At 43.3% G+C, this 24,704-nt stretch overlaps 2 protein-coding genes across 2 annotated transcripts; both read right to left on the bottom strand.

Moving 5' to 3' along the window:
- Positions 1-434: 434 nt before the first annotated feature.
- Positions 435-2,569, bottom strand: LOC131974445 (apelin receptor A-like). Its single transcript, XM_059336754.1, has one exon. It carries the CDS (start codon positions 2,292-2,294, stop codon positions 1,200-1,202), a length of 1,095 nt encoding a protein of 364 aa, XP_059192737.1. The 5' UTR covers positions 2,295-2,569; the 3' UTR covers positions 435-1,199.
- Positions 2,570-12,173: 9,604 nt separating this feature from the next.
- LOC131974444 (apelin receptor A) lies at positions 12,174-14,189 on the bottom strand. The gene has a single exon (XM_059336753.1). The coding sequence runs from the start codon at positions 13,920-13,922 to the stop codon at positions 12,828-12,830; it is 1,095 nt and encodes a 364-aa protein (XP_059192736.1). The 5' UTR covers positions 13,923-14,189; the 3' UTR covers positions 12,174-12,827.
- Positions 14,190-24,704: the final 10,515 nt, after the last annotated feature.

Below are 24,704 nucleotides of genomic sequence, written 5' to 3'. Positions count from 1 at the left end.
GTTAAAGCAGCTGATTGAAGTCACAATCAAATACACACTCGCAGGATGATGGCCACTTTGCATAATCCGGTTACAGTCTGGATACTGGCTGTGAATCAATAGAGATTAGAGATCTATTAGTCTGAAGGTGTAAACCAAATGTAAGGCATTCATAACAAAGCTTTGACCCCTCCTGAGATACTCAACGCTGAAATAACAGGATGGTGTAATGAAACTGATGCGAAACCACAGCCGTTGAAGTTTAAAAAGACCCAATTTTGTGCAAATATTAACATTTAGTATTAGAGATTTCTCCTCTTTACCTTTAAAAGGACCTTTTCAAAGGTGACTTTTTCCACACATACTTAGACACAGACATTTGGTTCGTAGAACACATCTTTAATACAGTAGTTAGTTACAGTGATGTCAAAAAATAAAACATATACATCAAATTGATACATTTATTTACAGAGTTCCTTTGTCCCCTTTTAGTGCTGTGACTACACTGTGAAACCCCTCCACCCCGCCCCACCCCAACCCCGTTCCTGTTCCCCTACAACATTTGTCAATTGCCATCTGCCTGTCTGCCCCCCGTCTCCTCTCAACAAACTATATAATTAAGCCACAACACCTTTTCTCCCCTCCCTCCTGCAGACTTCTACCTTCACAAACAGCAAACTTTTAAGAGGACACTGCTCTGTTTGATTTCCCTGCTCACACATCTTTTTAACAAGTGCTTCTAAAACAAAACAGCAATAGATTTGAACAAGAAAAAAAAAGCTATGGTATGAAAATACTGTACAGATTTGTGTTTCATCCAGTGTAAACAGATTTCTTTTTAAATTGATTTACAATTACCAACATCATTGTGTGTATGTGTCTTTGAAATCACAACTCGTTCGTGATGGAAATGAGAACTTTTTCAGAGCAGGACAAAACAAAAATAGACTTTTTTTTCTCTGAGAATTTGAGGAACAAAGCAGCTGAGGAGCTCAGCCAGCTGGCTCCCGCTTCAAGTCCACGCAACGTACAGAGCATCCACATCTCACAGCAGAATAGGAGGAACATATTATGGATTTCATGACTGTGAGCAGTGAAAGTTCATCATCTCAGCTTACCAGCTTTCAATAACGACCATGTAAAGTCTGTATTTATACAAGTGTTCCAGCGGTTGGAGCCGGGACCGGCCCGCAGCCTCGCTCCACCTTTCCTTTTCTGTTCTACACCTTGGTGGCCAGAGACTGAATCTCTGACTTCTGAGTCTGGGCGCTGAGCGTGGATGACATGGAGCTCATTTGGCCGTGCATAGCCTTCTTCAGGTTGAGCAGGCACAGACACTGGGAACGAAAACGCAGGTCAAAGAAGGCGTACAAGAACGGGTTGAGGCAGCTGTTGATGTAGGCCAGGCAGGTGGCGTAGGGGTGAGCCAGCAGCAGGAAGCGCAGGAAGCCGCAGGAGCTCGGAGCAAGGTTCAGGTAGGAGAGGGCGTCCATGCTCTTGAGGACGTGGAAGGGAGTCCAGCAGATGGCGAAAACCACCACCAGTGTGGTGATGATCTTCAGCAGCCGCTTCTTCTTCTGGTCCTCCTTGCGCAGGTTGTTGAAGTGGCGTGTGACGGTGCAGCCGATGAAGCAGTAGAAGATGGTCATGGCCAGGAAAGGTAGGAGAAAGCCCAAGGCAGAGGAGGACAGGCTGAGCCCGGCAATCCAGAGGGACTCGTGCCTGTGGTTGATGGTCACCAGGCTGAAGTCCATGGTGCACGTGGTCCGGTTGCTGTTTTGGTCGTTCACAGTGGTGCGGAAGAGCAGCGTGGGTACAGCCAGCAGGGCGGACAGGAACCAGATAGCACCCAAGGATGCCAGCATGGTGCCACGCGAGCGCAGCCGGCTGCTGGACAGAGAGTGCACAATGGCCAAGTAGCGGTCAAAGCTCAGGCAGGTGAGGCAGAAAACGCTGGCGTACATGTTGACCAGAACAACATAGCTGCTGATCTTACACAGAGCCACGCCGAAGGGCCAGTGGTAGCCCAGCGCTGTGTACACGGCCCAGAGAGGCAGGGTAATAACACAGGTGAGGTCAGCAATGGCCAGGCTTCCTATGTAGACATCTGCAGCCCGACGCTTAGTTTTGGATCTCCAGACGTTGAAGATGACCACGCCGTTGCCTGACAGGCCCAGGATGAAGATGAGCATGTAGAGCACCGGGATGAGGGAATAAGAGGGCTCCCACTCTGAGAAGTCACAGGGCACAGTCTCATTGTCATCATAATACTCAAACATATAGTTATCGGCATATTCCCCAGTGGTGGTCTCCATGCTGCAGCAAAAAAAGATCTTTTTAAAAAAAAAATCCTTTGTTTTCAGAAGAAAAAAAAGATAGAGTCCTGTACAGTTCCAAGGCTTCGGTGGTGAGTCAAAGCAGAAATGAGAGAATCACAGCAGCTGTAGGATCTGCTGAGCTCACTGCTGCTGGGAGTTGGGTCGAGGGCAGATTGTGTGAGAGAGTGAGTGACTGTTGGCGCTGTCTGCCTTTTTAAACTCGGCCGTCCACACTCCTGCTTCCCTCCCAAGACGACCCTCCTTCTTCTCCTCCTTCTAGAAAATCTGCTCATGTGTGTAACAGGTCTAGACATCTCGCTCCATATCACGATCACCATTAAACAGCTGTTTAATATGCAGATGCGTTGCATTTCGTCTCCTTTTGTCGGCGGTTGAAAAGTTTACTGTCAGCGTTAAACGCTGCACTACAGAAATATGAGCAGCTTGTTGAGTCACTTTGAACGTAATTTGATCGACAGTGAATTGCAAACTGTTTGAAGATTAGATTAAACATCAGCGGGCAGCTCAGGAAAGAGGTGTGAATTCATGTCTGTTGGATCTATTTTGACTTCACTCAGACCGTCACCACGGTCATTACTTTGAATGATGCCCTCATCTCCCTATCCTCAAGACCTTTATATCAACAATGTCATGTGACTGACCTTGTGAGGCGTAGCTCGCCGCCCATATAAGCACCACGAGAGCACGCCGCATCCTCTTTGCTTCACTCGCCTCATCCGAGACTTGCAGGTAAGTGGTGTGTGGTCGGACTCCGCTTCTAACAATCCGTCACGTGTGTGCAGGTGCCTTGTGCCCGTGAGGATTGAAGGTGGATTGTCCGCGTTTGTAAAACATGTCAAAAGAAGCGGTGAGAGTTACATGCGTTACCCTCTCCTCTTTGTTTCAGGAAATCTGAGAAGACCTGGTAAAGAATACAAAGAGCCTGGGGGCTGGAGAATTGGAGAAAAAACAGATTGAGAATCTGTCTTTGTTTTTGTTTTTTGTCTTTCGGTCCTCAGTCGCTTCATTAACTCGATGTTCGCAGTGTAGGTGTGGAGTGGAGGTACTGAGTTTTGTTTGAAAATATTTAGTGAACATTAGCGTTATTTAACCTACTGAAAGATAAAATACATTTAAAAAATAAAAAACAGCAGGTAGATTTGTGGCAATTCCCTGCATTTTGATTTTCCCTGTATATATTACAGTCACTTTGAGTTATTTGTGGTTACACTGTATAAAATAAAAAGTAAATTCTGTTTGTATACCACATGAAAGAAAGTCCTATTGTTTAGTTACTCCACCTTTCCTCCTTTCTGGTATTTGGTGGATGACAAGTTTGATTGCGTTTTTTGTTTGGTTTGTTTGTTCGTGGAGAAAATTGGCTGCGAGCTGGTTTATCATTTTCTCATGTCCCTTCATCAGCTATACGTAGCGGTTGGGTTTTGTATAATGGCGCCGCATTTATGCCGTCTTTGTCAGGTGGTTATGGCCCCCTGTGATGGTCACCGTGAATGCCCGAGCTGTCTAGGCATGTCACATCTGCTGCAAGATTTTGAGGAACCCTGTGCGGCAGCCATTGACTTGCCAATGACGGTGCGCATTCGGAGGGCATTTGGAGCAGTCCAGCCGTGCAGCATCGGTGCAACCCCCGGCGGAGGAGCTGGAAGAAGAGAGATATGCTTCAAAGAGCAGTTCTCAAAAGCGGAAGCGGGGTCGCTCCCCTGGCCACAAGCGGGGCTCAAGCAAGAAACGCACTGTACAGTCGGAGCCTAGCTCAGCTAGTAGCTTGACTGATCCACCAGAGGAAGCCCAGCAACAGATCCTGGCTGCCATACGTGGTTTGTCAGAAAGGCTGGAGAGAGTTGAGACCCAACGTCCTGCTGCAGCAGCCGCATCAGTGTGTGGGCGCTCAAAGGATCCCCCCTCCGACAGGGCAGCCCCCCACCCAGGGGATGGTGCTGACCTACACGATGTTCTCTCTCTCTATGCACACAGGGATTCACCCCTGGGAGGTGTTGAACTGTCTCAGGATGCTGTGGCATCAGACCTGCCTGGGTCCACTCACCCTGAGGCGGTGTCCAGTCGCAGCACTGCAGGAGAGGAGGGCGACATCTCGTCCACAGACATCGTTTCTAGAGTAATGAGTGCAGCAAAAATTGTGGGGCTTGAAGTTCCAGAAGAGGCTCCTGCCCCGGTGGATGGGGTCTGGGCAGGCATTGCACAGTCCCAACCTTCACAAAGGCCTGTCTCTGTACCTGTGGAAGGGGATTATTTGCAAATGCTTAAGAAGGCATGGAATACCTCCAGTGGTGCTCCTCAGTTTAATGCTGGTTGTCGCAGGTTGGCCAAGACCCAGTATGACCCTGAGACCGGGTTAGGGGATATGCCTCCGGTATAGTGGAATTGGCAGCCCTGACGTCCTTGGGCCCGGAGCGTGTGACTACAAACCCACACTGCCCAGTGAAGGAGTGCGAGAAGACTGACCGTCTAGTGTGTCGCATGTATAATGCAGCCACACGAGCAGCCCGTTCTGGGAACGCTCTAGCAATTTTACTGGCAGCTCTTCGGAGAACTGCCAATCTGGAAGATAGAGACACCATGGGGCTGATTGACTCGGTCACCCACTCCTTGTCACCCACTCCCAACTGACAAGGGATGTTGGTGCGTCCATGTCGGCAGCAATGATGTCACGAAGACAGGTGTGGCTGGCCCAGACATCTCTCCCTGAAAACATTAGGAGAGAATTAACCAATATGCCAATAGTGCCAGGGTGTGTGTTCCACCTGGGCTCCCAGGGTGTGCTGGATAAAGCTGAACAGTCCCGGCATACAAGAGAGTCTGTTCAGCGTACATTCAGCAGAGCGGCTGCTGCCAGGTGGAGACCTAGGGGCTCCCAGCCTGCCCCTCAGTCATCCTGGACTCGCCAGAAGCTGTATGGCAGGCGACAGGGGTCTGCATTCCCGGCCTCTGGGAGTTCTCGGCAACCGCAGCAGTGACGCCAGGGGTTCCAGTCACAGTCCTTGCCTAGAGTTACGCCTCAGAGGAAGCCCCCCCCCCCCCCAGATCCTAGATCTCAGGCGGCTGAACGCATACGTCAAAGTTCTCCCCTTCAAGATGCTGAGCACATCTCAAATCCTGGAAGTCGTGGAGAGAGAGAGGCGAATGGTTCACACCAATGGACCTAAAAGATGCATACTTTCACGTGCCAATCCATCCACTTCACAGACCCTTCCTTCGTTTTGCCTTGCAAGCTTACCAATTCAAAGTCCTGCCATTTGGCCTTTCCCTCTCACCACGGGTGTTTACCAGGGTGGTAGGGGCGGCCTTGTCTCCTCTCCAGTTGTCGGGGATAAAGACCCTCCCCTACTTGGAAGACTGGCTGTCTCACATGTGCAGGCATTGGGTTTCAAGGCAGGAGGCGGTTTTTGTGGGTCTCCGTTTGAACTCCCTCACAATGTTGGCATCTCTCATCCCTCAGAGGGTGATGAAAATTCTGGCCCTCCTGGATCAGTTTCGGCTTGGCAGGAGACTAGAGCTGGTCCACTTTCAGAGGCTCCTGGGGATGATTTCGGCTGCAGTAGCTGTCATCCCTTTGAGTCTCCTATGGGCTCGACCACTGCAGAGGCGTTACACAGACGTGTGAAACTTTGTGTTACACGCACATGCCTCAGTGCACTACGTCCCTGGAGGAACAAGCAGCTCCTATCCCAAGGAGTCCTCCTTGGGAATGTTCCGTCGAGACGGTCAGTGGTGACCACGGATGCCTCCCTCACAGGTTGGGGGGCAGTCTGGGAGGGCAGGATGGTGCAAGGGCGTTGGGTGCCACCCTGGGATGGCAAGCACATCAACGTCCAGGAATTACCAGCAGTTCACCTTGCTCTAATGGCTCTACTGCCTTTCCTGCAGCAGACATGTTCTGCCTCCAGGTGGTACAGAACCTCCTGTTTTGGGCCCATCAACATCTCAGTCTTCCTTCCAGGAGTCGCAAATCAGGCCGCAGACCTCCTGTCCAGGTCAGGCCCCCCCCCCCAGGGGAGTGAAGGCTCCACCCAGAGGTGGTGGCCCTCCTGTGGGTCCGGTTCGCCAGGGCTTGGACCGACCTGTTCGCATCGGCAGAGACGACCCACTGCAGCATGTGGTTCTCCCTGGAAGGACAGGGGAGGGCCCTGGGGCTGGGTGCTCTGTCACACGGATGGCCGGAAGGGTTGTTATACGCTTTTCCACCATTCCCTCAGTTGCTCTATCGGGTGGCTCAGGGCTGCTACAGGGTGCTACTGGTAGCCCCCAGGTGGCCCAGGAGATCTTGGTTCCCCACACTTCTCCGTCTGGTTCACGGCCTGCCATGGGCTCTGCCAGTCAGGGCAGATCTTCTCTCCCAGGTAGGGGGCACCCCAAACCGGGGGTTTTGCAGCTCTGGGCCTGGCCCCTTCCCAGTCCCTCTCTCACGACTTAGAGGAGGCCATTCTGAGAACCCTGGGCAATGCTCGGGCCCCCTCCACTCAGGCTAACTATGACCAGAGGTGGAAGGTTTTCCCAGCATGGTGTTGCAAAAAACAGGCAGACCCGTTCATTTGTCCGATTGATCTGGTTCTTGCCTTCCTGCAGTCACTTTTCGACTCAGGCAGGACTCCTAGCACAATCAAGGTCTATACTGCTGCTATTTCTTGCTTTCATCAGGGGGTTGACGGTGCTACAGTGGGGAGACACCCACTAGTCTCTCAGTTCATTAGGGGGGCATGTCGACTGTGCCAGCACAGGACACCCAGGGCTCCATCATGGGACCTCCCTGTGGTGCTGAGGTCCTTGATGCAGGCTCCTTATGAACCGTGGGACCAGTGTTGCCTTAAGTTCTTGACCTACAAGACGGCTTTCCTCCTGGCTGTGTGCTCAGCCAGGAGGGTAAGTGAACGACATGCTTTGTCTGTTAGTGACACTTGTTTGCGGTGGAAACCCGATGACTCTGGGTGTCCCTGTGGCCGAACCCTTCATTTCTGCTGAAGGTGGTAAACCCTCAAACGGTCAACCAGGTGATTGACATCGGTGCCTTTCGGCCCAGTCAGGCCCTGTTACGAGAGGATGCTGGGTTGCTTACTTTGTGCCCGGTGAGGGGGTTGAATAGGGATGGGTACCTTTCACATTTGAACCGATACGGTACCGATATACCTGGGAATCGGTACCGGTACTCAACGGTACCAATTTTCGGTACTTGTTTATGTGGTAATAAATGTTGATTTGTTTAATAATAAAATCAAATTTTTTCAATTCAATATATTTATTTCTCAAAATATAAACGTTCAAAAATATATCGGGGCGTCCCGGTGGCTCACACCGGTAGAGCGCTTACCATGTAGGCTGAGTCCTTACTGCGGCGGAGCCGGGTTCGAATCCGGCCTGAGCTCCCTTTGCCGCATGTCTTCCCCTCTATCACCCCCTTTCTATCTATCACTATCAATAAAAAAGCAAAAAATGCCAAAAAAAAAAAAAGATCTTAAAAAATATATCAAAACAATATAACATCCAGGATGGGCAGTGCTTTATTGTTGAGTGAACGTGAATTTTGTAACATGAAGGTTGCAGTGTTATCAAAGAATGCAGAGGAGCGCTCTCAGGTTGCAAGTGCAAGGAGGAGAAAAAAAAAAAAAAGGTTGCAAGTGCACGTGTGATTTGTTGTGATGACGTCGTAGCTGTGTGGCGGAGCACCGGTCAGACAGTATTATGGCCATGGCATGGTTGGAATAAACAAAGTTGAGTCGGGCTGCTCTGTGCACATATCGAGGATGACGCAGGAGTCTGAGGGATTTAATTTCAGCGAGGCAGTTTGGAGTAAAGTGGCAGGTAATATTCCTGAGTTGAAGAGCGGAGTATTAGCGGAGGACCAGAGATGCAGCAGCTAGCTGCTAGCTGTTAATGACTGGTCTACAGAAGAATGGAGAGAGCAAACGGAGTAAGGAAGGTCCAATCTGGAGGCAGACGAAGGCCAAGCCCGGGTAGAGACATTGGAGAGATAGCAGCTGGCGGCTAGCAGGCCTAGAGCCGGGCTGTTCGTCGCGCCGCGGTGAAAGAAGGCAGCAGCTAGTGGCTAGTGGCCGCGGTGAGCAGACAGGACCAGACGAGGAGGTAAAAAAAAAATAGTGCGATCGTCAGCACGCTTGTTAATCAAAGACGTTAAATGAAAACAGGTTGAAATCAATGATCAGTTTAAAGTTAACGCCGTTTAGGTACCGAAACATGGTACCGTTTGATTTTACATGGATCGGTACTCGTCTTTGAGGCGCTCGCATTCTCAGTTATTTGTCTGTTTTGGGGGACAGAAGGCTGGTCATCCTGTGTCGAAGCAAAGGTTGTCCCATTGGATTGTCAATACCATTGTTTAGGCCTACTCGGCTCAGGGTATCCCACTCCCAGGGCACGTGGTAGCTCATTCCACCAGGGGAATTGCCACTTCCTGGGCTGCCTTGAAGGGCGTTCCTCTGTCGAAGATTTGTGCAGCAGCGACCTGGGGTACTTCCTGCACATTCTCTGGGTTCTACAGAGTCAATGTGGCGTCCCCTGCACCTGCTGGTACTTGTCATCCAAGGTAATGACCATGGTGACGGTCTGAGTGAGGTCGATAATAGATCGTAAGTTATACCTATAACTATGGATCTATGAGACGGAACGATGACCGTCACCATCTCTTTGTCGCTCAGGCGTTCCATCAGGAGGAAGCAGCGTGCTCTCGTGGTGCTTATATGGGCGGCGAGCTACGCCTCATAAGGTCAGTCACATGACATTGTTGATATAAAGGTCTCGAGGATAGGCAGATGAGGGCATCATTCAAGCGTGGTGACGGTCATCATTCGGACTCATAGATCCATAGTTATAGGCATAACTTACGTAAATACATGTTCATTGAACTGATGATTGCATTATATAAAGAGTTAATGCATCTTACCATGCAAGAAATTAGGAAATCATATTTTAAGTTACTGTTAATTATAAAAAATTAAAACATCCCACTACAATACATTTGGGAAAAGTTTCTAGAGTGGCTTTTATGATCTGTACACAAAAATTTAGAAAAATATATAACTTTTGAGGAGGATCACCACTTTAGAGGGAAGATTTACTTTACAAGTAAAATACAAGTGAGTTTTATATATATATATATATATATATATATATATATATATATATATATATATAAATTAAAACAGGAGCAAAGGCAAACGTGTTGCATTTATAGTTTTGTTCAGTATTTTGCTGTTGCTGTTAACAAGAATGCATCACTTCTGTTCATCCAATACCCTAAAACATTCAAATGTTTACAATTTTGACACTATTTAAACCTTAATAGGACTATTTATCTTGGGAGATACAACTCATATAACCCAAGTTGTACAAAATATTAAAAGGAAAATAATTTTGGGAAAGCTTTACCTTTTAACTTAAAGGTCAAGAACCTAAAGATACTGTTTTTCATTATGTAAATCTAAACAACCATCTCCAAAACAGTTCACAAATTATGTTTTTTGCAGACCTGTGATGACACTCTAAGCCCGCTCCAATGAATTACCCGAAGGGGAACAAAGCGTGGACAAGTCTGAGCAGTGCTGAACATTATTTACAGCAGGTTTAGTTTGATAATCTGTCTAAAACAGGCCTCCTAGTGGTGATAACAGGGAGCCTCACAGTGGATTATTGCACTGAAAATGCAGCGGCGCTTTGAGAAATGTCTCTGGTGAAAGGAATGACTGTGTGGATCACAGTTTATCAGCCTGCAGCGAGTGAGTGGTGACTGTACTGTGCCGAGAGTAGAGAATGTTAAGGGGAGTTTAACATGGCAGGGACTTTATCTTTCTTTCAACAATGAGGAGACGTTGATGCCCGGTTTCTTCTCCTTGGAGAGAAAATTGTTGCACTAAAGTGGTGATCCTCCTCAAATCTGTTATGATCCTTGATCTTAGAAAACCACACACAATCACTCTCTCTCTCTTACACACACACACACACACACACACCAGGTGGGTCCCACCTCTACCTCATTCCCCAGGGAGAGGATTGGTTGCCTGCTGCTTGCTGGTCTGGTATCCTTTAGACAAATAAATTAGCAAATTCAAAAAATAAAGGCAAGTAGATAAGAAACAGATGGTCAGATTAGACCATCGTCTTGGATATCTTCAGAGGACCTCCTCACTTGTTAATCGGAGCCTTTATAGGTGCCAATATAAAGTCCTGCTGCTGATCCTGAGCTCGGTTTTACGGGGGGTGGGAGGATGATCATCAGCTGGGAGGGAAGATTTACTTTCCAAATAAAATACAAGTGATTTATATGCACTGTCAGTTATGGCCAGAAGTTTAAAGGTAACCAAGTACATTTACTCAAGAACTGCACTGATTTTTGATAGTTTTTCATGTCTTGCTACTTTATATTTCTACTCCCCTGCAGTTTAGAGGCAAATACTGCACCTTTTAGTCCACTACATTTATTACAGTATTTAGTACAAAATATAGCAATGCATTATGATGTATTAATATAGATTGAGATAAAATAAAGTTCTATAGATCTCCAGGGGTAATTCAAAAGCTATCCATCTGATATAGTTTGCCATCTTCAGCATTAAAGTGATGTAATGCATTATTCATAATTGTAACACAACAAATGAATTACTCTGAAATAGGCTATTCTGCACAATGTGTTCTTTTACGTTTGGTACCCTAAGTATATTTTGATGCTGATACTTTTGCACTTTTGCATTACTTTCTATCAGAGTTTTTCTACACTGTGGTAGGGCTACTTTCACTTAAACCTTTTTTCTCCTCATGTGCTTCCAAGGCAATTAAAGAATCAAAAAATCACAGTGAATCCTTAAGAATTTGATGGAAAATTTTGGGCTGTACAATTACAAATGGTCACACAACTTGTGCAGTATAATACAACTCACACTTATCATGTGGAAGACTCAGAACTTCTCAAACATGTATTTTATTTTACTGGCCCGACTCCTGCCAGGATTAGAGCCCCACTTCCCCCCGCCACCGCCGCCATCTCTAAACGGTGATTATGTCCAACAGAGCTCATTACTGTCAAATCAAAAGATCCTTCAGAAGAGTCACTTGTTGGTAATGACCCTATTATTCAGTGAACATGTGGGGTTCGGTTGGCTTTACCTCCTGCGGATAGACGGTTTCTTTGTGACATTGTTTTACATGACTCAGAGGTACTTTGAAATGGAATTAAAGTTAAGTCAAATTACTCAAAATACCTGGGTGGCACCATTTTTTGCTGGTTATCAATAGACAGACTTTCAAAAACCTTTGATTGTAACCCACAACTGTGTCATCAAATAGTTAAAGCAGCTGATTGAAGTCACAATCAAATACACACTCTCAGGATGACGGCCACTTTGCATAACCCGGTTACAGTCTGGATACTGGCTGTGAATCAATAGAGATTAGAGATCTATTAGTCTGAAGGTGTAAACTAAATGTAAGGCATTCATAACAAAGCTTTGACCCCTCCTGAGATACTCAACGCTGAAATAACAGGATGGTGTAATGAAACTGATGCGAAACTACAGCCGTTGAAGTTTAAAAAGACCCAATTTTGTGCAAATATTAACATTTAGTATTAGAGATTTCTCCTCTTTACCTTTAAAAGGACCTTTTCAAAGGTGACTTTTTCCACACATACTTAGACACAGACATTTGGTTCGTAGAACACATCTTTAATACAGTAGTTAGTTACAGTGATGTCAAAAAATAAAACATATACATCAAATTGGAACATTTATTTACAGAGTTCCTTTGTCCCCTTTTAGTGCTGTGACTACACTGTGAAACCCCTCCACCCCGCCCCACCCCAACCCCGTTCCTGTTCCCCTACAACATTTGTCAACTGCCATCTGCCTGTCTGCCCCCCGTCTCCTCTCAACAAACTATATAATTAAGCCACAACACCTTTTCTCCCCTCCTTCCTGCAGACTTCTACCTTCACAGACAGCAAATTTTTAAGAGGACACTGCTCTGTTTGATTTCCCTGCTCACACATCTTTTTAACAAGTGCTTCTAAAACAAAACAGCAATAGATTTGAACAAGAAAAAAAAAAAGCTATGGTATGAAAATACTGTACAGCTTTGTGTTTCATCCAGTGTAAACAGATTTCTGTTTAAATTGATTTACAATTACCAACATCATTGTGTGTGAGTGTCTTTGAAATCACAACTCGTTCGTGATGGAAATGAGAACTTTTTCAGAGCAGGACAAAACAAAAATAGACTTTTTTTTCTCTGAGAATTTGAGGAACAAAGCAGCTGAGGAGCTCAGCCAGCTGGCTCCCGCTTCAAGTCCACGCAACGTACAGAGCATCCACATCTCACAGCAGAATAGGAGGAACATATTATGGATTTCATGACTGTGAGCAGTGAAAGTTCATCATCTCAGCTTACCAGCTTTCAATAACGGCCATGTAAAGTCTGTTTTTATACAAGTGTTCCAGCGGTTGGAGCCGGGACCGGCCCGCAGCCTCGCTCCACCTTTCCTTTTCTGCTCTACACCTTGGTGGCCAGAGACTGAATCTCTGACTTCTGAGTCTGGGCGCTGAGCGTGGATGACATGGAGCTCATTTGGCCGTGCATAGCCTTCTTCAGGTTGAGCAGGCACAGACACTGGGAACGAAAACGCAGGTCAAAGAAGGCGTACAAGAACGGGTTGAGGCAGCTGTTGACGTAGGCCAGGCAGGTGGCGTAGGGGTGAGCCAGCAGCAGGAAGCGCAGGAAGCCGCAGGAGTTCGGAGCCAGGTTCAGGTAGGAGAGGGCGTCCATGCTCTTGAGGACGTGGAAGGGAGTCCAGCAGATGGCGAAAACCACCACCAGTGTGGTGATGATCTTCAACAGCCGCTTCTTCTTCTGGTCCTCCTTGCGCAGGTTGTTGAAGTGGCGTGTGACGGTGCAGCCGATGAAGCAGTAGAAGATGGTCATGGCCAGGAAAGGTAGGAGAAAACCCAAGGCAGAGGAGGACAGGCTGAGCCCGGCGATCCAAAGGGACTCGTGCCTGTGGTTGATGGTCACCAGGCTGAAGTCCATGATGCACGTGGTCCGGTTGCTGTTTTGGTCGTTCACAGTGGTGCGGAAGAGCAGCGTGGGTACAGCCAGCAGGGCGGACAGGAACCAGATAGCACCCAAGGATGCCAGCATGGTGCCACGCGAGCGCAGCCGGCTGCTGGAGAGAGAGTGCACGATGGCCAAGTAGCGGTCAAAGCTCAGGCAGGTGAGGCAGAAAACGCTGGCGTACATGTTGACCAGAACAACATAGCTGCTGATCTTACACAGAGCCACGCCGAAGGGCCAGTGGTAGCCCAGCGCTGTGTACACGGCCCAGAGAGGCAGGGTAATAACAAAGGTGAGGTCAGCAATGGCCAGGTTTCCTATGTAGACATCTGCAGCCCGACGCTTAGATTTGGATCTCCAGACGGTGAAGATGACCACACCGTTGCCTGACAGGCCCAGGATGAAGATGAGCATGTAGAGCACCGGGATGAGGGAATAAGAGGGCTCCCACTCTGAGAAGTCACAGGGCACAGTCTCATTGTCATCATAATACTCAAACATATAGTTATCACCATATTCCCCAGTGGTGGTCTCCATGCTGCAGCAAAAAAAAGATCTTTGTTTTTAAAAAAAAATCCTTTGTTTTGCAGAAGAAAAAAAAGATAGAGTCCTGTACAGTTCCAAGGCTTCGGTGGTGAGTCAAAGCAGAAATGAGAGAATCACAGCAGCTGTAGGATCTGCTGAGCTCACTGCTGCTGGGAGTTGGGTCGAGGGCAGATTGTGTGAGAGAGTGAGTGACTGTTGGCGCTGTCTGCCTTTTTAAACTCGGCCCTCCACACCCCTGCTTCCCTCCCAGGACGACCCCCCTTCTCCTCCTCCTTCTCCCCCAGTAAAACATCTCTCAACCCTCCCCCCCTTCTCCTCCCCTCTCTCACCTCTCCTGGCGGGGCCCATCCCTCTGCCCGGAGGACGAGGAGCCCAGATAAGTTGGAGACCCTTTACAAATGTTTTTATACTATGCTTAATTATTTACCATCTTTTAGGAATTTGCAGAAAAAGCAGACATAAAAAGACAACATTAGGAATTGACAGGATCCCACCCTGAGGTCAGGTTGAAACATATTGCGTTTGGTATAGAAGAGATATCAGTCATAAAGCTTTTTTCTTAAAACTTAACTTGATTTTTGTACCAAAGAGCAAATATTCAATTTACAACATTTTAATTGGCAATTATAAGCAAATTCTAATACAACAACTACTACTACTACTACGTATAATAATACTTTTCAGAAAACAGATCTTTAAATGTAATTATTTTAATGAATCTGGAACATAAGGGAAAATATTACACCCTAACAAAATGTTAAGACAATGGTATAGTTTCTTTTTTAAGTTTTTTTATTTGGATATTATATTTTAAACCATACTTTCTTACTGTAACATAATATGGAATTCATATGGTATTAATTGTGTCAAACTGCTTTATATAAAACAATAAAAGCATCAAGAGGAAGTGCAAAAGCAACCGGGACATTATTATAATGTCCTTTCATAATAAAGTTCTGATTGATTGACGTTTACAATAATAATGATAACAGTTGATTTTATCAGTTTCTGTCCGTTACTGAAGTGGCATCCTGTAAACAAAGCGGACAGTTGCAGACCTGTTGGTCAGGTTACTCAACTCTCTCTCACTCTCCCGTGAAAGCTTTTTATCTTTTAATCGGCATGAAAAAACTTTTTTTTTTAACGTTGCAAGTTTACCAGCGATTCCGTTAGAAAATCTGCTCATGTGCGTAACAGGTCTAGACATCTCGCTCCACATCACAATCACCATTAAACAGCTGCTTAATATGCAAACGCGTCGCATTTCGTCTCCTTTTGTCGCCGGTTGATGATTTAAAAAAAAAAAAAAAAGTTTACCGTCAGCGTTAAACGCTGCACTACAGAAATATGAGCAGTTTGATTAGTCGCTTTGAACGTAATTAGATCGACAGTGAATTGCAAACTGTTTGAAGATTAGATTAAACATCAGCGGGCAGCTCAGGCAAGAGGTGTGAATTCAATTCTCAAGTCTGCGGATTTATTTCCATGATAAAAGCACAAGCAAATGCACCGGTTTGAAACAAAAACAAAAGGAAGCCTCACATTGACACCATCAACGTCTATTTCTAAATCCTTTTCATTGAGCCTGTTGGTTAAAACATGTTCATTTAACTGATGATTGCATTATATAAAGAGTTAATGCATCTTCCCACGCAAGAAATTAGAAAATCATATTTTAAGTTACTGTTAATTATAAAAAATTAAAACATCCCACTACAATACATTTTACATATATAAGTTCCAAGTAAAATACAAGTGATTACATATTATACATACATATTATATTAAAACAGGAGCAAAGGCAAACGTGTTGCATTTATAGTTTTTTGCTGTTGCTATTAACAAGAATGCATCACTTCTGTTCATCCAATACCCTAAAACATTCAAATGTTTACAATTTTGACACTATTTAAACCTTAATATGACTATTTATCTTGGGAGATACAACTTATATAACCCAAGTTATACAAAATATTTAAAGGAAAATAATTTTGGGAAAGCTTTACCTTTGAACTTAAAGGTCAAGAACCTAAAGATACTGTTTTTCATTATGTAAATCTAAACAACCATCTCCAAAACAGTTCACAAATTATGTTTTTTGCAGACCTGTGATGACACTCTAAGCCCGCTCCAATGAATTACCCGAAGGGGAACAAAGCGTGGACAAGTCTGAGCAGTGCTGAACATTATTTACAGCAGGTTTAGTTTGATAATCTGTCTAAAACAGGCCTCCTAGTGGTGATAACAGGGATCATTGCACTGTAAATGCTGCGGCGCTTTGAGAAATGTCTCTGGTGAAAGGAATGACTGTCTGGATCACAGTTTATCAGCCTGCAGCGAGTGAGTGGTGACTGTACTGTGCCGAGTAGAAATGTTTAGGGGAGTTTAACATGGCAGGGATTTTATCTTTCTTTCAACAATGAGGAGACGTTGATGCCCGGTTTCTTCTCCTTGGAGAGAAAACTGCTGCACTAAAGTGGTGATCCTCCTCAAATCTGTTATGATAAAAGAAAAATGCTTATTCTTCTTGATCCTTGATCTTAGAAAACCACACACAATCACTCTCTCTCTCCGACACACACAGACACACACACACAGACACACACACCAGGTGGGTCCCACCTCTACCTCATTCCCCAGGGAGAGGATTGGCTGCCTGCTGCTTGCTGGCCTGGTATCCCTTATACAAATAAATTAGCAAATTTAAAAAATAAAGGCAAGTAGATAAGAAACAGATGGTCAGATTAGACCATCGTCTTGGATATCTTCAGAGGACCTCCTCACTTGTTAATCAGAGCCTTTATAGGTGCCAATATAAAGTCCTGCTGCTGGGTTAGGGTTATGCTTTTCACCAGTGGTGGAAGGTAACTAAGTACATTTACTCAAGAACTGCACTGATTTTGAGTTTACTTTTACTTTATATTTCTACTCCCCTGCAGTTTAGAGGCAAATATTGTACTTCTTAGTCCACTACATTTATTAGATTAGTACAAAATATAGCAATGCATTATGATGTATTAATATAGATTGAGATAAAATAAAGTTCTATAGATCTCCAGGGGTAACTCAAAAGCTATCCATGTGATTAAGTTTGCCATCTTCAGCATTAAAGTGATGTAATGCATTATTCATAATTGTAACACAACAAATGAATTACTCTGAGATGGGCTATTCTGCACAATGTGTTCTTTTACGTTTGGTACCCTAAGTATATTTTGATGCTGATACTTTTGCACTTTTGCATTACTTTCTATCAGAGTTTTTCTACACTGTGGTAGGGATACTTTCACTTAAACCTTTTTTTACTCCTCATGTGCTTCCAAGGCAATTAAAGAATCAGAATGGCCAAAATCACAGTGAATCCTTAAGAATTTGAAGGAAAATTTGGGCTGTACAATTACAAACTGTCACTCAACTTGTGCAGTATAATACAAGTCTCATTTATCATGTAGAAGAACTTCTCAAACACATCTATTTTATTTTGCTGTTTATAATCACTTCTGCCACCACGGTTGCAGGTTTGCCACGAGTCTGTGCACGTCCGGACAAGTAGTGCACCAGTTTAAGCCTCAGACATCAGTGGCCCCATTTACATCACTTTGTTAGGGATTTACTTTGTTTTCAGCCATTCAAAGTTTTCTTCAAGAATTTAAGGTAATTCGTGTTGAGTACTTAATGTACAAATGGTCATCTTAAGGGTGAAGTATTCCTTTATGAGTAAGATCTGAGTATGTCTACCACATCTGCATTTCAGCACAGCTACCTTGCCACCTATAACTGTGTCCCAGGGGTTTGTCCCTTAGGTCTGGACCACACATGTGACTTTTGATCTGCTACTGTAATGACCCAGCTGCTGGAATATGACGGTTTCTGTCTCACTCTGACCACCGATATCTTGGATGCAACCTTTCAATGGAATGTTGCTGCTATCATATGATTTATATCAGCAGATTTATACATTTTTTTGAAGACGAAAGTGTGCGATATGCACCTTTACATAGTTCAATGGAGTCAGTGATCGGCGACTTGGGGGACATTTGCAATGGAAGCATGTCAGCTTCCAGTCTGGTCAGAGGTGAAGATAAGTGACTGAAGGTGTAATCTGTGACCTGAGGTTTGTTTGAAGTGTAAAAATTGATGGCAGATCCCCCTCTCCCCTCTTTGATTTGTGGCCCATGCAGCAGACCCAAGGCCCCACAAATCACACTGAGGCACCCAGGGACCAGGTCCACAGGGACCACAGGTCCACAGGGTGCCTGGGGTCACAGTGTGGTGTCATTTGAGAGACAACGTTGGACCCTAAGTGCACGCTGTCGCTGCCGAAAACACTTTATGTGGAATAAAGATTGAAATGAACTCATACCGGACTCTGAACTCTGAGCCACAGCCGCGGACTTTTAGCATCGGCCTGCTAAGTGCCGACTCTGCTGTGTCAGACGATGTCGCACTTCTGTGCCGTGGAGTCAGCGCCACACCCTCTGATGTGCGAGGGCCCTGCTCCTGCTGAGGGGTTTACTAATTGGCTGGGCATCTTGTCAAGCTGCAGGTTATCTGAGGATTCTCTGGCTGCTGTACGTCTGCTACTCCTGCGTGACAATTTGCTTCTGCATGTCTGCAAATTAACCGCGAGGACGAAACACATTCTCATAGTGTGAAATGGAAAGTTCTGTAAATAACTTCCAGAGGGCATTGTACGGTGAAGTATATGTGCCTAATTAAACCCTTGAATTTGCGGTGAACCGCATCACAAACAGCTATCTCTTCCTCACATCTGCCCACTCTTGACCTCAGCATTGAACTGAATAGAGACCTCCACCCAATCATTGGAAATGTTTGTGCTGATAAGGCTGCTCTATTGTTTCATTTTTGTTGCTCTAAGCACTTTTCTCTTAATGAGCAATGCACTGTAGTTACAGTGCTTTTTAAAATGTCATCATGTATCCCAGATTAGGCTGAAACGACGGATGCAATTTGAACTGAAAATCTCACTTGTTTAGAGATTTAGGGGATTTTTATGTCTGTACTGTTTCCTTGTAGTATTTTTAAATACATTGTTGGAAAATTATAGCGAATGAACAGAATGCTTCTCTTGATAAGAAAGGCTTTTTTTCAGTGTTTATATATTTTCCTATTTCACCTCTACAGCTTCAGTAAAAAGAAAAATACTATATTTTATTTCTGTATCTCAAAATACTACAACAGTACAGAATGTATGCACCTATTTTTTACTACACATAAGAAGGTGAAATCCAATAAAACTTTAATATGTTAAAGTAACTAAAATTTTGACAAATTGTTGTCTTTGCTCACACACCTTTGTGACGGTGCACATAAACATTATTTTTATGTGACATTTTTAAAATAACTTTGCAATAAATCCCATATTATAAAATAAAATATAAATCTAAGATGAGAAAAATTTTAAAGACATTCAGTTGCTCACCAAAGATTTTCTTAAATCCTCCCATCAACAATAAAAAATAAATAAATTAATAAATTAACCTCTCGTTTTCTGACCACATTTTTGATGGTTCCTTCAAGTCTCTTGTAATGAAAAATACTCAGTATGAATCATGTGTCAATGTTAATTGTTCATGTATCTCTTGATATTATGTCAAATATAAGTTAAAAACAATCAGTATCAGAGTTGTTGTTTTTTACATCAACATCTCTGTCTTCTTTTACTGTAGAACCAATCAACATTTTAATTGTTTGATGACTCGTTGTGCACTCGGGCAATTACAAGAATCAATAAAGTTAAATGAGACTTTGGACATCTAGCTAACGCCTGCAGTCATAGAATAGGAGGTTACAGTACGTAAAAATATTGTCAAAACAATGTGTCTGAGGTTTATGTCAGGGAGGCTTGCAGACTGTGCCAATTATGTTTTTGTACTTTTTTTGTCCACCGTAACTCCAACAATGTTGTACTGTGGGAGTGCAATGCTAAATCAGCTTGTTGCTCCTTATGTGTTTGGTGCTGCAGTATTAAGAGATAAGAAGTGAACATACGCGTAAACCAGAGCAACGTTTTCCTTGGATGGCTCAAATGGAGCAGAGGCTTTATCTGCAGCAGAAGTCATGCTGTCTGTGTCTGGGAGACAGTTGGGTTTGACATCTATATCAAAACCCAAACATGGCAGAGACAGACCAAACTACAGCAGCAGATTACTGTTGTTGCCACGAGAAACAAAATGACTGACTGTTTATTTACGACTTATCTACCTTCCTTATTGCACGTCTGCCAAGAAAATAACAAAACAATATGCACACAGTGAGGGCGGGGTTATTGTGACATCTTTTTGAGCCTCGGCTGAACTTAAATTTGCCTCTTGATACATCACGAATGCAACAGATTTAAGCAGGTAATAATGATGTTCAATGTAAACTAAAACAGAGTTCGAACACTTTTTCAGTGGTCAAATTCAAGCATTTTCAAGCAAGGACTTTCAAGGTCAATTTTCAAGCTTTTCCAGTATCTTACACCTGTTGTAAATTGCATGTTTTAGACGAGTACTTACATACTACAAGGGGGAGAATTCACTTAACCATACCAACAGCGAACGGTCTTCATTTCAGATAGGCTACTCATTATTTTTTACATTGAACATGTGATTATCTATAGTCTATAGATGGATATAGTCAGATTGCAAGAGAAATACAGTAAGAATTTCAAGCATTTACAAGCACTTTATCCAAAATCCAAGCACTTTTAAAACCTTGAAAATACAACATTTAAATTCAAGCATTTTCAAGGATTTCAAGCACCCGTACAAACCTTGCTAAAAACATCTCATTGACCCACATCGATGCTGCAGCTGTTCGGCGGTGCTCTCCGCTCCTCCATCCCTCCAGTAGCTTGGTCAGGAACAAGGGGGTCACAAGGTGTTTCCCCTCTCCCTTCTCAGGACCCTGGACCACCCCCAGACTCATCCTCTCTCACTAAACTGCGTGTGTGTCAATGGACAAAACAGCAAACCCCACAGGATGTGCTATAATAGGACAGTTTATCCTCCCCAACCGAGATGCTTCTGTCAGACGTTTGTTTTATAGCTGCCTACGGTACGGTATTTATTTAAGAGATGGCTTGATTGAATGATAATATAAATATTTTTTAACATTTGTTTTTCTTATAGAGTTTTAAAAATAGGTCAGATTTGTGGTTATATGAAAGGATGTGACAAGATAATTCCTCACAACTCCCTCACCAACATCAGTCCTGATCAGAACTATCAAATATTCATTCATTTTCAGAATTGTACCCCTTTAAATGCCACTTGTTTTCCATGGAAAAAAGAAAATATATGATGTCAATGATTAGAAACCGTAAATGGAACGCCCGGTGTGTCTCATACACACACTAAAAAGGAGCATGTGTGTCAGTTTAAAACATAGAGGGCCGTGAAATTGCATTGTAGTTGTGAGACCAAGCTCAGAGAACATAATCTATGTAAAAGGGAATACATGATATAATGGAAAATGGTGTAATTTTCAAGCAAGGGCTCTAGATTAAAAGCCTTACATAAGTAATGGCATAATGTAACACATAATTTGAAGCTATTACACTGCAAAAAAGGGGTGTCTAAAAACAAGATAAAAACATAAAAAACTGAGGGAAATTATCTTGCTGCATGGACAGATCATTTCACTTGACAAGATTTCTTGAGTTAAGATTGATAAATCTATAAATAAGCATGTTGAACACTTAAAAAATGAAATTAATTCTTAAAACAAGATAAATTATCTAATACTTCTAAAGATAGTTTTTTTTTATCTTGGTAAAAAACAAATAATTTGCAGTGTATGGCCTTTAAGATTAAAATTTGTGCTTAAATTGTGGACATTTTTGTTCTTAAAGGTCAGAGTGTGTATATTTTGGCTACACAGCTTATTATAGACTTTTTGAAGGAGCTCAGATTGAATTTCAAAATAAAAAAAACTTTATTTTACTTTAAGTTATGCCCTTGCTTTATATACAGTCATGGAAAAAAATGATTAGATCACTCTTGTTTTCTCTAATTTCTTGTTCATTTTAATGCTTGGTACAACTAAAGGTACATTTGTTTGGACAAATATCATGATACCAACAAAAATAGCTCATAAGTATTTCATTGAAGAGCTGATATCTAGTCATTTTCCATGGTTTTCTTGAGAATAATGTTGGTTAATATAAAAAAAACATGGAAAATGTCTTGATATCAGCTCTTAAATTAAACTAATTTGAGCTATTTTTGTTGTTATCATTATATTTGTCCAAACAACTGTACCTTTAGTTGTATCAGGCATTAAAATAAACAAGAGATTAAAGAAAACAATGGTCTAATACTTTTCCATGACTGTATATGCCATATGCATAAAGGGTTTATTGTTTCTATCAGACAAGCTGTTTTTTTTTTTAATGAAGTGTGCAGGTGAAGCACTTAAGATTAATGTTTCACCTGCGCTCACTGGGGAAGATCAGGAAGGAAATCCTGTAGGAAACAATAAGACAGGAGAAAATGACGAAGCGGGAGATGAGTCTAATGAAAGAGAGGATGTGAGTAAAGAAATAAAGGGAATTAGAACGGGGATGATGAGAGGGTACTGGCTGGCAGGCCGGCCAGTTCTCTCTGTGTAGTAGAGTTAATGACAGGGATTAGGGAGCCGGGGGGACTGCTGGGATCTCCAGGATCTGCTAGACTCCAGCCTGGCCCTCCCATCATCCCAGGAGATCTGTGGGAATCTGACTCCATTTGGTCTGAAATCTCTTGACAAAACAAAAACCCTGTGGCTCAATTAGGAGGAAATTAGGCTCTCCTTTCACATTCACATTTTGCTTACTCTGTTACAATACAAATTATACTGAAACTGCCTTTTCACTGCAAGTTTTCTCTGCAATGGATGTGAGTGTGATATGATATTCAAAGTCAATTATCTGGCTTGCTTTTAGGAAATCCTGGCTGTTTCTTTAAAGCTGGATGCTTATTCTTAATTGGTCCACCAGGAGATTTATTTTGAAGTTACAGGAAATGTCTGGATCTCATAATCAATAAGCTCCGGTATGATTTTTGCCTGTTTTCCTTTAAACTGGAGACACAGAAACCCAAATCCAGTCCCTGTTATGACAAGTCAAAATGGAAACCCAAACAGCAGCCCGTGCGAAAAAATCAGACAGTGCAGACTTTCGTTCAAAGTCTCGCAACGTCTGAGCGGAACTTTTGTCTGTCATACGATCATTTCCTTCAGGACAGGAATGAAAGAGCCGTCACAGACCGGACTGGCACTGAGAAAGACCAGGACAGAATCTCTAACGAAAACGCTTAGTGAGAAAAACTCAGACAAGCATTGGCCTCTAATTTTTTCAGTGTTTTTTCTATCTGCAATTACTTGTTATATAATTTAAAGCAACTACAAGAAACCTTCATGTTGTGTGATTTTGGCAGAATGTGTGGACAAACGTTTCCATGAGAACCAACTCCTCTTGTCATAAAAATCTTGATTTGGCTCATGCATGCGTTTTGAGACGGGGTGAAAGAAAGGCACAGCTAATTTCTGTTTTAAACACAGCTGTTTGCAGGATGCATATCCATGAGTTAATATATCTTGTTGTATTTGAGGCTGTGTTAGATTAATAATTGTAATATGATAATGGGGACCAACCTAAATTCATATATAGACGTAAATCCCTGCCTTGCAATGCATCACATTAAAAAAATAGACATAAAACATATCTGTCTAGGAGGAAGAGGGCCAATCCAGGATGTGTTTCAAATCTTTTCGAATCCTGCAGTTCTTTCCATTTGTTGAATGAAAGTTGCTCTGTTTAACCAAAGTTGGCTCATAATATCACCAATGCACTATTACATCCTTTTTAGCTGATTTTCTATTCTTCAATTAATTATTTTCTTTTTCTATTTGCTAATACTGCATCAGTATCAGCCATAACTACTTTATTTAATTTAAAAACAAAGAAAAGAACATACTACTCTCTGCCAAACTTGGAAAATGTAAGCATAGACTAATCTGGTGTTCTTGCTAAAAATGGTTTCATTTTATTTTGTAGGAAATCAGACCTGTTGACAGATATTAAGAATAACTATATAGAAGTAGCTGATGGTGTTGTTTGCTTATGTACTGTAGGTCATATAGAGGCAGCAGTATTAAATCGAGACTGCTTCCTAACCAGTTGCAACTCCTTGTTGCTGCTTTAAAGCCCTAAAAATGTGCTCTATGCAGCAGGGCACAAAAACAGCACAGTTATGGCAGTGAAATACCAAGTCCAACCCAACACTGCATCCTTTAAAAAACACTACTAAAACAAGAGGCAAGTTGTGTCCCACACTGTGAGCAAGTCAGAAATATTTAGACTATTTTTTATCTCAGAAGATTTATAACCACAATGACGTCCAATGCTGCCATTTCATCACAAACAAGTCCTGGGTTACATTTTTGTTCTTATTTCGGGAACATTTATGACAGTGTTTTTCCAAGAATAAAAAAAAAACGTTCAAAGCTGAGCAGCTGAGGTCATGTAGGTACAGTTCGGTTTCAGTTCCAAACAGCCTTTAACAGGATATTTAGGTTCAGTGGTCATCACAGGTACAAAACAATAAAAACGTATGCTGTACTGTTACACTTTTATGGTAGCTGTTAACCTTCCCATCAAACTTAAGGAGCGCTGCTCAGCATTCTTGCTACTGGTGCGACGGCAAAGCATCTCAGAGTGGCGACAGGGTGGCGGAGGCAGCGCTGCTTTCCCCATCTGTCAGCTGTTTGACAGACAGCAACAAACTG

This window comes from Centropristis striata, chromosome 7, assembly GCF_030273125.1.
Source record: "Centropristis striata isolate RG_2023a ecotype Rhode Island chromosome 7, C.striata_1.0, whole genome shotgun sequence".
Lineage (NCBI taxonomy): Eukaryota > Metazoa > Chordata > Actinopteri > Perciformes > Serranidae > Centropristis > Centropristis striata.
The sequence above is the reverse complement of the archived record's forward strand: the minus strand, read 5'-3'. Positions and strand labels throughout refer to the sequence as shown.